Here is a 17,237-nt window from a genome sequence, read left to right as displayed (position 1 = left end):
ACCAGAGCACCCAGAGGAAACCAACATAACCACGAGGGGAATATGCAAACTCCACACAGAAATGGACCCAGCTGGGACTCGAACCAGCGACCTTCTTACTGTGAGGCAACAGTGCAAACCACTGAGCCACCGTGCTGCCCTTTTGGTTTATCAAATAATCTAAAACAAATAACTCACCTTCTCCATGAAGTAAAGGCGGATCTATCAGCTCCATCATATACAGGATCTCGATGTCCAACTGAGGCATGTCACACTGGACCAACACATACGTCAACATGGGCAGGAAATCATCCGCTCCAAACATCCGCACTGGTGCAGACGGAGGAAATATCTATTAGTGACCTTTACACAAGCCATTCCAGCAAGTACCTTCCACTTGATTAACCCTCAAGCATACTTCACATCGCAGCACTAAAGGGGATAGTTCACTCCAAAATTAAAATTTCTGTCATCATTTATGCACCCTTTGCTTGTTTAAAACCTATATTAGTTTCTTTCTTCTGTTGAGCACAAAATAAGATATTTTGAAAATGGTTGGAAACCTGTAACCATTGACTTTCATGGTATTTGTTTTTCCTACTATGGAAGTCAATGGTTACAGGTTTTCACCTTTCTTCAAAATATCTTTTGTGTTCAGGAGAAGAAAGAAAGTCATGAAGGTTTTGAAACCACACAAGTGTGAGTAAATAGTGAGTGCATTTTCATTTTTGGGTGAACTATCCCTTTAATTAACCCCACGTGGACACTTTAGGGCAGAGGTCACCAAACTTGTTCCTGGAGGTCCGGTGTCCTGCAGATTTTAGCTTCAACCCTAATCAATCACACCTGAACAAGCTAATCAAGGTCTTATTAGGTATACTTGAAACACCCAGGCAGGTGTGTTGAGGCAAGTTGGAGCTAAACCCTGCAGGACACCGGACCTCCAGGAACGAGATTGGTGAACCCTGCTTTAGGGCATGAAGGTCTCAAGTGTGATCCTATTTTTGTTTACAGAAATGTCATATCACTGTCTTTGATCAAATAAAATGGATAAATTTGTGTGTTTTATTTAGAATTTTAATGTGTTTTTTTATTTATATATTTAAAGCTTTTAATATTTTACTATTCATTTCCTATGGGACAACTTATGGAGTTTGACTTAAAGAGGACTTAACGTTGTTCAATCAAGTCCTATTTTTTGTGTGTGTGCTCAAGTTGCAAACTAAAAAGTAGCCAAGTCTTGAACTCAGATATAAGAAACTATTTGAAACACTATGGGGGTGTGTGTATGTGTTTGACACATTGGGAATGTCGTATATGCTCAGACCTTCATTTTGGTGTATGTTTGATCTGCATTGTGTCAAATCTTTTTATTTTTATGAGATAAATTAAAAAAACTGCTTAGAAATTTTAGATTTCCCATTCATTTCCTATGGGTGGCCATTTTGGGGCACAACGAACAAATTAAGTATTTTTTTAATCACTTAAAGGGACAGTTCACCCAAAAATTTGAATTCAGTCATCATTTATGCACCCTTCACTTGTTTTAAACCTTTATAAGATTCTTTCTTCTGTTGAGCACGAAAGAAGATATTTTGAAAAATGTTGGAAACCTGTAACCATTGACTTCCATAGTATTTGTTTTCCTACTATAGAAGTCAATGGTTATAGGTTTCTTCAGTAGATTTTCTTTTTTGTTCAAAAGAAAAAAGAAACTAATAAAGCTTTGAAACCCCACAAGTGTAAGGAAATGATGATTACATTTTTATTTTTGGGTAAACTATCCATTTAATTAACCCACTTTTGAGCACAAAGTTCTCAAGTGTGTTCCCATTTCTATTTTGAAAAATGTTGTAAACCTGTAACCATTGACTTTGATAGTATTTGTTTTTCCTACTATTGAAGTCAATGGTTACAGGGTTTCACCATTCTTCAAAATAACTTCTTTTGTGGTCAAGACAAGAAATAAGCTCATAAAGCTTTGAAACCACACTAGTGTGAATAAATAGTGAGTACATTTTTATTTTTGGGTGAACTATCCCTTTAATTAACCCATCTGGACACATTTGAGCAAGAAGGTCTCAAGTTTAATCCCATTTTTATAAAATATATATTTTTTGTGTGTGTGCTCAAGTTGCAAACTAAAAAGTAGCCAAGTCTTGAACTCAGATATAAGAAACTATTTGAAACACTATGGGGGTGTGTGTATGTGTGTGTGTTTGACACATTGGGAATGTCGTATTTGCTCAGACCTTCATTTTGGTGTATGTTTGATCTGCACTGTGTCAAATCTTTTTATTTTTATGAGACAAATAAAAAAAAGACTGCTTAGAAATTTTATATTTCCCATTCATTTCCTATGGGTGGCCATTGTGGGGCACAACGAACAAATTAAGTATTTTTTTTGAATCACTTAAAGGGACAGTTCACCCAAAAATTTTAATTCAGTCATAATTTATGCACCCTTTACTTGTTTTAAACGTTTATAAGATTCTTTCTTCTGTTGAGCACGAAAGAAGATATTTTGAAAAATGTTGGAAACCTGTAACCATTGACTACCATTGTATTTGGTTTCCTACAATAGAAGTCAATGGTTATAGGTTTCTTAAGTAGATTTTCTTTTTTGTTCAAAAGAAAAAAGAAACTAAAAGCTTTGAAACCCCACAAGTGTAAGGAAATGATGATTACATTTTTATTTTTGGGTAAACTATCCATTTAATTAACCCACTTTTAAGCATGAAGTTCTCAAGTGTGTTCCCATTTCTATTTTGAAAAATGTTGTAAACCTGTAACCATTGACTTAAATAGTATTTGTTTTTCCTACTATGGAAGTCGATGGTTACAGGCTTTCACCATTCTTCAAAATAACTTCTTTTGTGTTTAAGACAAGAAATAAGCTCATAAAACTTTGAAACCACACAAGTGTGAGTAAATAGTGAGTACATTTTTATTTTTGGGTGAACTATCCCTTTAATTAACCCATCTGGATACTCAAGTTTGATCCCATTTTTATTCAAAAAAATGTTGTAAACCTGTAACTATTGACTTCCATAGCATTAGTTTTTCCTACTATGGAAGTCAATGGTTACCGGTATTCAGTGTCTTCAGAAGATTTTTTTTTTCTGCATGTGTTCAACAGAAGAATGAAACTCATAAAGGTTTTTAACCACTCAAGGGTGAGTAAATCTTTTTTTAATTTTTGGGTGAACTATCCCTTTAAATTTAAGAATCAAGGAAGTGTGTTCAGAAGTGTTGAACTGCTCAGATTAAGCAAACTATTTAAAAAAAAATCTAAATAAATACTTTTACCCAGAAATTTAGGAGGCTTTAGGGTTAAGCTGCAAATGCGTCAACCTATTCAAACACAGAAAACCTCAAACATAAACATACGTATAAAACTCCACCCACACACACACCTTCATGCTCTTGCATAATGCTGTAGATGAGTTTGCAGACTTTGAGCAGCACCATGATCTTCCTCTCTGGCGAGTACATGCTGCACATGGCTCTGAGTTTTCTGCGGATGCGCTGGATGGCGTGTGTGTCTGGTGCTTGTGCTCCGTTCACTCCCAGCTCATTGGGTTGCTTGGTTTTGGCAATGGCCAGATTCTCCTGCAGCGTCTGCCAGACTCCAGCGGCCACCTGGAACTCGTGCAGTGCTGAGTGTAAACAGCCGTACAGCGGTTTCAACACACACTTGTGCATGGCCTTTTCCAACACTGGATCTGACAGAAAAAATAAAACACAAAAGACTCATTTAAAGTGATAGCTCACTCAAAAACAAACATTTTGTCATCATTTTCTCACGCCTCACTTGTTCCAATGTTTTATTTTTGTTTAGTACAGGGACAATGCAACATAGCTTTATAATGTATATTGGAGCATGTGGAGAGTAAATGATGACAGAATGTTTTCAATTTTGGCTGTAGTAGTCCTTTCTAATGCATATTGTAGTAAAAATGAGAACAAAAGGTATGACTTTTAAAACTTCCAACTTAATAACAATATACACTTCTAAGGGATTACACTGTAAAAATTTTCTGTTAACAGTTTAAACATATTTTGATTTCAGTTTATTTACGGTTGTGAATTGCATTATAGGACGGTGATCTCTGCTCTGTCAACTTTTGATGATGAAATTCAACTCTACAGTTTAACAAAGTGACTTTTATTGACATTTTAGTAGTTTGAGACAAGATATTGTATATAAAACAATATATAGAGAAATTTGTAAAATAACAGAAAATGTACAGGCAGTTTATTACCAGGTTTTTGCAGCATACCACAGACAATATATCACTTCAAACTATTAAAAATGTTCATAAAAGTCACTTTTTTAAACTTTTCAAGGTTAAAAGTTGTTGAAAAACAGATCAAGGTCCCATAATGCAATTTTAAAGCGGAAAATACTTGGCATGGACCAAAAATTATAGAAAACTGTCAATGTACAGATATTTTTTACAGTGCAGTTTACCCCTGAATTGTGAACACATAACTTCCAAAAAAATAAAAAATAAATCAGGCTCACTATTTTTAGTGAAACTAAAATTAAAACCTCAAATAAAACAGGGAGTGGCTTTACTTTAACTAAAAATACTTAATTAAATAACACTGAAATCAAAAACAAAACAATAATGTTTAAAAATGCAAAAAAAAAAAGTATAATCTACATGTCAAAACAACTTGTAAAAATAATTATATTAAAAGCCAAATCAAAATATTAAAATCTAAAATTGCACTAACATAATAATTTTAGGAGACAAGTCAATGTCAGACTAGCTCTCAAAGCAATCAGTACACTGCAACAAATACTTTTAGATTTTTTTTGTCTTGTTTCTAGTACAAATATCTAAAAAGAGACAAGACAAGCAAAAATATTTCACTTGTTTGAAAACCTTTGTTTAGTAAAATGCAACATAGCATATTGTAATCTGGAGAGTAAATGATGACAGAATGTTTTCAATTTTGGCTGTACTAGTCATTTCTAATGCTTATTGTTGTAATAAATAGAACAAAAAGGTATGACTTTTAAAACTTGCAACTTAATAATAATATACACTTCTGAAGGATTAGTTTAAAGTGTGAACACATAACTTAAAAAAAGAAAAAGATTTTGAATCAGGTTCATTATTTTTAATGTAACAAAAATTAAAACCTAAAATAAATAAACTGGAAGTGGCTTTACTTTAACTAAAATAGCACATTAACTGAAACTGAAATCAGAAACATAACAATAATGTTTAAAAATGCAACAAAAAAAGATGAATACAATTCCAAAAACATTGGAACTTAAGTTATATTAAAAGCCAAATCAAAATATTATTAAAAACCAAAATTACACAATAATATTAGGAGACAAATAAATGTCAGGCTAGTCCTCAAAGCAATCATTACACTGCAAAAATACTTTTCTTTCTTTAAATTATTGTCTTGTTTCTAGTCCAAATATTTAAAAATTCCTAAATCAAGAAACATTTTCTAGACAAGCAAAACATTGTCTTATTTTAAGAAATAATATGCCAACATTAAGTGAGTTTTTACGTAAAACAAGCAAAACAATCTGCCAATGTAAGCAAAATAAGCTTGTTTTTCGTTTTGACGAAAGATTACGTAGCTTACCCCATTGTAGATTATTTTGCTTGATTGCATATTATTTTGCAGAATATTATAGATTTTTTATAAATTTGGACTAGAAACAGGACAAAGTTTAAGAAAAGCAATTTGGGACTAGAATAATTGGAAAATGCAAAATTATTCATAACAAAGATACTTGCAGTAAAATACAGAAAATGGCTCGTTTCCACTGACTGGTACGGTACGGGTCGGTACGGGTCACCTTTATCAGGCTTGCCTTTCCACTACCAAGGGTACCCTTTTGGTGGGCGTGGTGTATGACAGAAAGTTTCAGTCGACGTCATTTTCGCTTGAGAAAATGTCTACAGTAAAGCTGTACGGGTCACTTACATATCATATGAGAAGCTCTTCTCACAAAACAGAGGCTTTACACACATAAATACTTGTGTAGAAATGTTTATCATTAACTTTTCTGTGAACATGAGTGGATTATAACTGCAGATCAATGACAGTGCGAAACAGCCTACTGTAACATCTGTAATTATATAAAATAAAGTTTTATAATAGTTTTTTAATAGTTCACAATAGTCCAAAAGGTGATAATAATAATAGTGAAACATGGAAGTTTGTTCATGTTTGCTGAAAAATAATGTGCTCATTTTTTTCCGGCTTCTCCTTTGCTTTTTCACGCTTCACTCTCGCGTTTGTCAGTGTCTGACAGGATCAGGTTTCAAAAGCACATCAATAATCAAGCGCACGTTATTATCATCAGCTCAAGAAGTTTGTTATTTTAGATCTAGTCGCGCGGCGAACGCAAGCAAGAAAGCGAAACCGCTCGCGCTTCAGACTGGCTCGTAAAAAACTAAGGAGCAGAGGGTAAATCTGCTCTTCTTTTTGGTTTTGTGGCTGTTCCGTAAGACGAAGACAAGGTTTGTTTGAGCATACATCGACCATGGCTCGTTATTATATGTATTTATAATTCCGCTGTAATCTCTCGCTGTGTATTTTAAACATGGCCGGTTTTTTGTTTTCATTCTGGCTTGTTACGTAAGCGAATGACGTATCTCTGTAAACCAATAGCGTTCAGCTGCGCGTGTGGCTCCGCCTTTTGGTACCCTTTCCTGTGTTTGGTACCCTTTCGAAAGGGTGCTGAAAAAGTGGTACGGTACGGTTCGGTACGCTTTTTGACAGTGGAAACGGCCATAAAAGCATACCAAACTGAACCGTACGGTACCGTACCGTACCACTCAGTTGAAACGGGCCAGGGTCAATCGTGAATAATTGCATAAATTGCTTATGTGGTGATTTTTATTAAATAGCCATATCACTTATATTGAGTGTCATCGTGCTTCAAATTTTATTCCGTTGAATTGAATTTAGACACCAGAAACCGAGTGAGCAGCCACCATTTACATGCAACAGGCTTCAGCCACAAGTATAGCCTGATCCATTATACAATTCCGAATGAAACACATTTTAATCCAAACTGACACTTGCATGAAACAGACTAAAGCATCCAATAGGTATTTTTCTCGGCAATATTATAAAAAAAAAGCTTGTCTTCCACAAAGGTTACAAGACGTATTAAAGTGCTCAGAATTAAAGTCTTGCTGTAAAACAAAACAGAGACACAAAAAGCAAAAGAGGACATTTATCTGTACACTACAGGGTTTAAAAACAATCAATTAAAAAGTATAACACCATTATTTGTTGTCAAATTGGCGATCATCAGCTCATCTTTGCTCCTAAAGGACTAGACTTTTCTTAGATGCTGCTTTTGTACAAATTATAATTACAATCAACAACCAAATTAACCAATTTACCTGATTTACCTGATACCTACATGTAAAGTGTATGTGACAAACAAAGGCTTCATCATCATCCTCATCATAATTAAAAAAACTGAGATCACCATTATACATAAAAACGAAGCGATTCACTTAAATCATGGTCTCAATAGGAAACACAATTATTATTTTCATCGTTTCGCAATTTGTAACACCTGCTTTTAACTAGGTCCTTTAAATTAACCAACAAAAGCCATCTAAGTTGCCGTTCATTCTTTTATAGATGATTAGCAAAATCTTACAGTAACATTTTACTTTATATTAAAAGTAACAAAGTATTACAATCTGACTTTATCACTGTATCCTGGCATAGCCACTGTAGTAGCTTAGCTTCAAAGCTATTAGCAAACAAAGAAAACCTTGTCTTTAGAAGTCATTAATGATTAACGATGAAAGCATTAGCTTGGCTTTTAAGCTAACAGACAAGACAAAAATTTGCATAAATAAATTACACAAACGTAAGAGCTACAGTTATGAGAATCTGAACCAAAGGATATATATCCTTTGAACACTTTCTTTCTTGCCTTAGGTTTAATATGCTGGTATTACTTTTGGTATGACTAAAATAAAGTATTTACAGTAATAAAGTAGTCCTAAAACTCTTTCCACAGGGCGAAGCTTCAAATGAAGATCATTTAAAATAGTTTTTTAACATCCTTTATATTAGGGGTGCCCAAACGTTTTCCTATAAATGCCAAAAAGCAAACCTGATAGAGGGATGTGAGCCGAATATACCAAACAGTATATATATTAAATTTGCCATGGTTAATTAACTAATTTATTCGGTAATAGCTTTTAAAATAACTAGAAAACATGGCTTTAAATCATAATAAATAATGCAGTATAATTTTTAACATTTTATAATTAATTTATTAGAGTAAAAACATAAATAATTCCATTTATAACAGAATGGAGTTCAATGCTGAATACACTAGTCGAGTTGCTCCTGCTTTACCTTGATTTGCTAGCAGATATCTTCTGCATTGTCCTGTCAAAAGACAGTATTTACATTTTGAAAGTTTGATTCATTTACAACATTTATTTTAATCAATTAATTTCCGCAGCTTAGCAATAAAACAAAGAAACAAAAAGTTATGTAAATCTCAAAATAATGACCTCTGTCAAAGGCATTCGCCGCAACCACCCCCTCATCATTCTCCCACTCTTTTGAGATGAGATGGCGGGCCAAATCAAAGGTTACCATGGGCCAACTTTGGCCCGTGGGTCCTACTTAAGGGATCTCTGCTTAATATATTAGGTGAGATAATACTGTAGCATATTTGTGTTCACTTTATATAATCTTCTGTCAAAAAGATTGCACCTCAGTATGAATTGTGTTCCTTTTTTCCATTACACTATTTATTTCCACAGCAGTCTGGAAGGACTAGTTAATATCATCTTGCTGGCCTTGACGTTACACTGAACTCTCTCACAGTATTTTCATAAAATTTTCCATGCGACTGCTGTGAGGTCAACATGAAAGGCATTTCAGATATCAGCATGCATGCTTGTATTTCATTGTGCACAAGCTCTTGTTATTTGAAATTTTAACAATTCAATGTACTTTTGAGGACACCTGATCATAACATTTCATTATAAATCATCTCCCCATTTAAGCTTAGGCCCAGTAGACTGAAAAATGAATAATTGGATTTATTATTTTTTTACAGTAAGTGGTTAAAAACAATTCATATTGTCACGGTTCAGTAAGGGGAAAAAGGGAGCGAGGACTCAAATGCAAAAACAAGATGATTTATTAATTAAAATAAAATAAAACAACAACAAAAACCACCCCGAGGGGGAAAACACTAAACTATAACACAAACAGAGAAACAAACTTGGTTGGGCTGACAAGACACGGCTGGAGCAGGAACACGGGGGAAGTATAGACGACATACGATGACGAACTGGCATAGGACAGCAGACATGAGGAGAATATAAGCAGGAGTGAACTAATACACAAACAGATGAACATAATTAACTGATAATGGGATAAGGAGGGTGGGACTAGACGATAGACGGGAGAGCACCTGACACAAAGAGACAACACAAACCACGGCCCGCGCGCACCTTTGATGACGCGCACCCAGACAATGACAAAACAAGTGCTCGACCCAAGAAACTCGAGCCGAGCACTAACAGGACAGGACAAGACAGAGCTAGTGTCCGGATTCTGCCACAAAACAAGAGTTAACAAGACCAGAGTGGCAAAACCCTGACACATATGGGCTGATTTTAAACAATCAAATTAAGTAGACCATTAATAAATTTAATTAGTTTAATTGTTTGCAACCACTTATCTTAAAAAAGTAAATCCAATTAATAATTTTTTTTCCGTATCGGTAGTCCTAAAAACACACATAAAAAATAAATAAATAAATAAATAAACACACTGTATATACACTACCTGTTTTGTCGCCTATCCAAGTTTTAGGAACAACAAATAATAACTTGACTTCTAGTTGATCATTTGGTATCAGAAGTGGCTTATATGAAAGGCAAAGACCTCTAGATTATAATTATTTTACCACAATAAAACATGATCATTTCTTGATTTTTTATTATTTAATTAGGACAGTAAGGTCTCACTATGCTTAGACAAAAGTCTTGTCACTTAACAGAAATAATGTACAGTATAGAATATAAAGTCATGGTGCAGTGGAAAAGGAATTAATATTGTGCATGAGCTTGGACGGCTGCATCCATACATCTCTGCAATGACTCAAATAACATTAATAAAGTCATCTGGAATGCCAAAGAAAGCGTTCTTGCAGGACTCCCAGAGTTTATCAAGATTTTTTGGATTCATCTTCAATGCACCCTCTGTTATATTACCCCAGACATTCTCAATAATGTTCATGTCTGGTGACTGGTCTGGCCAATCCTGGAGCACCTTGACTTTCTTTGCTTTCAGGAACTTTGATAAGGAGGCTGAAGTATGAGGAAAGAGCGCTATCCTGCTGAAGAATTTGCCCTCTCCTTTGGTTTGTAATGTAATGGGCAGCACAAATGTCTTGATACCTCAGGCTGTTGATGTTGCCATCCACTCTGCAGATCTCTCGCACTCCTCCATACTGAATGTAACCCCAAACCATGATTTTCCTTCACCAAACTCAACTGATTTCTGTGGGAATCTTGGGTCCATGCGGGTTCCAATAGGTCCTCTGCGGTATTTGTAATGATTAGGATGACCTTCTGCCACGTTTCCAAATGATCAACTAGAAGTCAAGTTATTATTTGTTGCTCTTACAACTGCGATCTTGACTTTTGTTAGGTAGTGATTTACAAGGTATATTGGTTTATATAAGAAATATACAATTTTATATATAGTTTACGAGGATTCTCCGTAGATGTAATGTATTTTATATTGCACAAAACACTTACTATATGGACTTATCCTACCTCTACCTTTAAACCCAATTCTGACAGGAAACCTGTGTCAGATTTTGAATGCCAAGTATGATTTTTAAGCGTTTTGATCCATGAGAACACAAGGCATGTCCTCGTAAACCATTTTAAAAGTGTACACCCAGGTCATACCCATGCCGGTATACAATTTAGTGTCCTCGTAAACCAAAAACAAGAACATACACTTGCACTATCTTTATGGAGACACCCAACAGACATTAAGATTTTTATATTGTGCAAACTGTCCCCCTATCCCAAACAAGCCCCTAAACCTAAATTTGGGTCCAAACAAGTCTCATAAAATGGTTAAGTAAATACACACACACACACCTCACTAACTACACCAACAGAATCCTAGTCCAAAAGCATCCTAGTCCAAAAGACTTGTTATTAACAGAACTGAAAACAGACATTTAAAACAATAGCCACTATATAAACTGTATCCTTCAGCGATAAACTAAGAGGAAATGTCTATTTCGGTCACTTTATCAACAACCTTTTAACCTGCGTTTTCCACAGCAGCCTGAAGAAAATATAACAACAGCTCTGTACGGATAAGCAACACTCACATTCAAAACAACAAAGCATGTTTCTAGTGTCAGGGGTGTGCTGCATAGCATTAGCATAGCCTCATTTCAAAACACCACTTCTTTCCGGACTGTTTAGCTATGTGTTTTTTAATGGCATCGCTTTATCAGGGAAGTCAAAGAAATATAATGAATCAAAGAAACTGAATTAAACTTCGGCTAGTCAAGGCAAGTTGAGGATATTCTATATTATATAGATACAAGGAGGCTAATATTTTAAAATATGAGATTAGAGATTAGTACAATTTATAAAGAAAAGAGCTATCACTAAGATGAAACCTTTTCAATATCTAGACCTTTGTATCTTATTTACCCCTAAAGGATGTATATTAGCACCTTAAAAATGTATTGATACCTAAAGTCTACATTTTAGTATTTAAATGATATTTCAGTCTTAAAGCAGCAGTTTAATTTAGCTAGCTTTTTTCTGAAACTGCAGTATATCCATTATAATAAACTGTAATTACACTGCCTGAAAATGAAAAGTAATCTCTTACTTTACTTTTTCTGCCAAAAAGTAATCTAATTACAATACTTGTAGTGTACTGCTTGTGTAATGATACTATGAGAGGAGCTTGATGAACTGCGGAATCTGGAAACTAAACTAAACTAAACTAAACTAAACTTAACTTAACTTAACTTAACTTAACTTAACTTAACTTAACTTAACTTAACTAAACTAAACTAAAATAGCATCTTTAGTATTTTCAAAACATTCAGTTTTCGTAGGTCGAAGATGACGAAGTAGACCGGACACCAGGAATAACCTTAACAAACCATATACATTTAAAAACAAAAGCACATTATTGTAAACAGCACCTAAAAGACTGCAAAGGACTGAAATCTTCTTACCAATCTGGTCCTCAGGCATGTAAGACTCTATAGGTGGATTCATCTCTGAGCTCTGCTTGAGGTAAGCCTTCATCTGGGTCATAAATTGCCGGACAGTCTGCAGAAGATCCTGACTAGACGAATGGCAGTTTTTATTCTCTTGTACAAAGCTCACATAATCCTGCACTAGGCACCCAAAGTAGGAGCCTTTGTCTTGGGACAGCTCGATGATCTGGAGCAAGATCCGTTTTTCAGGAGTAGCCAGTACATTAAGCACACCTCGGACCTTTCGGAAGTGTCTTAATGCACGCGGGAGGACAAGTGATCTCGGACGAGTCCCGACAAGTTCGACAGCCAGGAGTTTCTTTGACTTGCGGGATGCACGAAGGCGAAGTTGAAGATCCCGTTCAAGTCCCACACCATAGTCTTCCTCTTCTTCTTCATAATCATCAGTACTGTCGTCAGTGGAGAGGCCTTGGGACAGATGGCCTAAAGGGAGCGGATGCGGAGGAGAATCCAGAGAGTCGGAGGAGGACGTGGACAAACTTTGGCCACTTGAGCTTCGCCCTTTCTCTTCTTGTCCAGTCCACTGCTGCAGGATGCTGCTGGTTGTTGGGTTTAAATGAGTCGTATGGCTTCGATTGGCTTGAGAAATGGCTCTAGAGATTGTATCATCATCTAATGCAATGGTGCAATGGTAGCTGTCGATGTCTGGAGGCTCTTGAGGTCTCGGTGCAGGTTTTTTGGAGCTAGGGTGTTTGGATCCTGTGGAACTAGTGACAGATTTGGGTCTTTGACTCATTCTGGAAGCACGTAAAGGCATAGTCCTTGAAATTTGAGGTATAACAGGCCCACAAATTAAAATGCGAGGAGGAGGCGGCCTAGGTGGAGGAGCTGGATGAGATTTCCTGTTTTCTGCTGGTAAATCTTCAGTGATCACAGTTGCCGCATTTTTAGTGAGATCTTGCTGTGTCTTGAGGTAAGTTGGGTTTATAAAAGACAAAGCAATAGTACTTTCACCTTTGGAGGCATTAGGGCTGCTGACGGTCAATGGGAGGTTTAGATTCCCAGTTGGGCTGCAGGTTGGATCCTCTCCCGGTAAGACATCAGAGCAAGTGCCCTCTATACAGATCGATGTCCTTTCCGGAGCTACAAGACTGCCAGGGGCAGAAAGTGTCCTATGTTGTTGGTTTAGAGAATATTCCCAGAATGCTAGAGAAAAATGGAGAGAATCTGATTAATGGTTAACACGCACACACACAATCTTTGAACACACACAACCACAAAAGCAGCAAACACACCCGCTCTGGATTCCTACCACTGACCACCACACGTTGTCAGCATGCAAGTTTGAGTGTGTGTGGCTATATTTAGTTACAGCCAGGTTGATTGAAGAGTCAGTTCGCTTCTGTCGTCCACAGCCCCACTGAATGTAGCAGCTCAGTTGCGCATTTCAGAAAGCTGATTCACAAATGCCATACAAACACACCCAACACAAAGCCGCCCAAAACCTCAGTGAGTCATTTTTATCCAAACAGACGGCGTGTATGGGGAGGTAGACTTCACAGAGCACACCAAACTCCTCCTCTATCTCCTTCTCATTGGTTCTGTCTTTCTCTCCACCCATTTCACTAAGGTTTCTCCTTAAGTTGTTATTTTTTGATGAGCTTCAGGAGTTATTTCACAAACAGCCTCTTTCTAATAAAACTTCCCCTTTTTCTCATATTACTAAATCAAACTTCAGCATATCAGGAGTGTTTTGAATGGTTTCCAGGATGTCGTAACGCAGTTGCAAAGTTTTATTTAGCTCATCGCTTCTCAACAGCGTTGTATCTCTTACTAAGAAATGAAACTATTACCGTATTAAAGAAGTGTTGTGTTTGTTTTCTGTGAAGGTGAAATCGATTCTGTTTGGGTCTGAATTTTACACACTCTTTCCCTCAGTAACCGCTGGGCTCTGATTGGCTCACAGTCTCACACACCATGTGGAATGTCAGCTGGACTAATAATAACATGCAATAGACTATTATAGCAGCACATTTGCAGCTGTGGTGGACTGAGAGATGCAAACACATACTTATTCATGAGACAATCTTTGAACAATACTCTCCAAAATGATATAGTATGCACTTCTTAATAACATACTACAATATTGCTTTTCTACTATCGGCTTGTTAAGTGTGACGTCACGTAAAGCGGCTTCCGAGTCCAAGTGCTCTATTGAACTATATGGTGAGACTCAACAAATGGTAATAATAAACATTTACGAAGCCATGTAATACTTTTAAAATCACGATATCGCAATATATATCCATGCTTAATATCCGATGGACAGAAACTGATTCATTTTTTATATCTTTAAATAGTTAATATATTGATGTCTGTGATGCAGTCCAGAAACTGTTGTGTACATTATGATTTTATATAAAATTCACTTTAATGTGTGATATGAATAAAAAGTGGTCATAAATGAATATTTCCTCAATTCAAATGAGTAGCGCCTTGGACCTGGAAACAGTATTTCATATGTCACGACTTAACAAGCGGATAGTTAGATGGGGTAACTCAAGCTTTAAGTGAAAAACATGAAGAATTTTAAAGGGACAGTTCACCCCAAAAAGAAAATTTACTAACTATTTACTCACCCTCATTTGATTTTTAATATTTAGGAGTTTCTTATACTATGGAAGTGAATGATTACAGGTTTTGAGCATTCTTCAAAATATCTTCTTTTGTGTTCATATATATTCAAAATATATTCTTTTGTGTTTGTGTATGGGCATTTCCCAGAACTGGAAGGGTATCCGCTGTGTAAAACATATGCTGGAATAGTTGGCAGTTCATTCCGCTGTGGCGACCTCTGAAATAGAGACTAAGCTGAAGGAAAATTATTTGATTTTGTTGAACTGTTATAAACTAAATGCAGCATATTTGACATTTGTCATTCATTTGTATTTTTTACATTGATCTAGATGGATGTTCAAAAATCCAGTTGAATTCAAAATCATGACCCCAGTATATGTGGACGGCCGCTGTATTTGAATGGACTTTGGACCATGCAAATTGTAATGCAAATAAACCAGAGATAAATGTGCTGATAAACTTTTAAAATAATTCCATAAATGACCTCTCTACCTTATTTTTCCTTCAACCATAGACAATTTCATATAAATATCAACATTTGGAAGATTTAGTCAGCTGAAACAGTTTTGAGGTTAACTGATCTACAGTGCATCCATAAAGTATTCATGGCGCTTCACTTTCTCCACATTTTTTTATGTTACAGCCTTATTCCAAAATGGATTAAATTAATTTATTTCCTCAAAATTCTACACACAATACCCCATAATGACAATGTGAAAAAAGATTTTTTGAAATTGCTGCAAATTTATTAAAAAAAACTTTCTGGATGCACTGTATGCGTTTGGAAAACAGTATTATGACAATGTATTATTATTTTGTTTCAAGAGTTCACACTTAGCTGATGATTGATAATAAAGCCTGTTTGGCATTCTGTCCCGGGAGAGAGCCCTGAGCTCAGAAGATCCCAGAGCCTGGGGCTTCCTCCCGTTTGAAGGGCGAGAGGAGAGTTCGAGCTTAGGTACGTCTCGAGATCTCCCCTGGTTTAGTTATTGCTTAAGACGGATTATAGGGATTGCTATAGAGAGATAAACTGCTGACTGAAGGCATAGATAGGATCCTGACCTAGAGGTCATCTACTGTGCCAGTTTGGTTAAGTCAATTCACTTTTATGTCACATGTCTTCGGACTGTGAGAGGAAATCGGGGAACCCGGAGGAAACTCACGCGAGCATGAGGAGAACATGTAAACCCCGCACAGAAATGTTGACTGTCCTAGTTAGGACTTGAACCAGTGACATTCTTGCTGTGAGGCAACAGTGATAACCACTGAGCTGCCGTGCCACCCTATCTAGGAAATGAGAGGAGGAGTAGGGGTGGAAGGGGGATTCGTCAAGATAAAGATAACTAAGGTAAAAAACTCTGGTTATTTATAGTGTGCTTGGATTCATCTGATTGGTAAATAATTTGATAGCTAATGCAGGAACCAGCCATGGTCAATCATAAACCCGTGATCCTCTCAAAATTAGTTTAAAAATAAACTTCAGATAATGAAAATCAATGAAAGTTTTTTGTCTTTATTTGGTCATAAGGGATTTGTGAAGTTTTTTTTTAAATGAATTTAAAATTCATTCATTTACTCATTCATTTTCCTTCGGCTTAGTCCCTTTATGGCTCGTTTCCACTGACTGGTACGGTACGGTTCGGTACGGGTCACCTTTATCAGGCTTGCGTTTCCACTAACAAGGGTACCCTTTTGGTGGGCGTGGTGTATGACAGAAAGTTTCAGTCGACGTCATTCTCGCTGGAGGAAATGTCTACAATTATAACTTTAGATCAATGACAGTGCGAAACAGCCTACTGTAACGTCTGCAATTATATTAAATAAATAAATAAATGAACATGTATAAACACATACAGCCCCTTACAGTATCCGATATGTTATCAACTACAGAAGAACACACACAACAGACATTTTGTCCGTATTTAGGTTCAAAAACAACAAAATATATAGCCTACAGTCAGTGTAAACCTCTCATCTGTGTCTATAATCTTCAGCAGCACATGCAGCCTCTGTTAGAGAACAATTCCATCATTCTGAGTTCATATTAGTCCAAAAGGTGATAATAACAATAATAGTTAAACATGGCATTTTGTTTACGTTTGCTGAAAAAATAATTTGCTCCTTTTTTTCCGGCTTCTCCTTTGTTTTTTCTACGCTTCACTCTCGCGTTTGTCAGTGTCTGACAGGATCGGGTATCAAAAACACGTCAATAATCAAGCGCACGTTATTATCATCAGCTCAAGAAGTTTGTTATTTCAGATATAATGTTAGACGCGCGCGAGCGCAAGGAAGAAAGCGAAACCGCTCGCGCCTCAGACTGGCTCGTAAAAAACTACGGGGCACAGGGTAAATCTGCTCTACTCCATGG

General features: G+C 36.2%; 1 protein-coding gene across 1 annotated transcript in view; it reads right to left on the bottom strand.

The window, feature by feature from the left end:
• The window catches only part of rin2b (Ras and Rab interactor 2b), a 47,033-nt gene that overhangs the window by 8,899 nt on the left and 20,897 nt on the right, over positions 1–17,237 (bottom strand). Inside the window, exons 9-11 of the mRNA XM_056459427.1 lie at positions 12,248–13,438; positions 3,396–3,704; positions 178–309 (exon numbers count right to left, since the gene is read on the bottom strand). Of these exons, the coding sequence (XP_056315402.1) occupies positions 178–309; positions 3,396–3,704; positions 12,248–13,438 (1,632 nt within the window). The remainder of the gene's footprint in view (positions 1–177; positions 310–3,395; positions 3,705–12,247; positions 13,439–17,237) is intronic.

This window comes from Danio aesculapii, chromosome 6, assembly GCF_903798145.1.
Source record: "Danio aesculapii chromosome 6, fDanAes4.1, whole genome shotgun sequence".
Lineage (NCBI taxonomy): Eukaryota > Metazoa > Chordata > Actinopteri > Cypriniformes > Danionidae > Danio > Danio aesculapii.
This window is presented reverse-complemented; position numbering and strand designations above follow the sequence as displayed.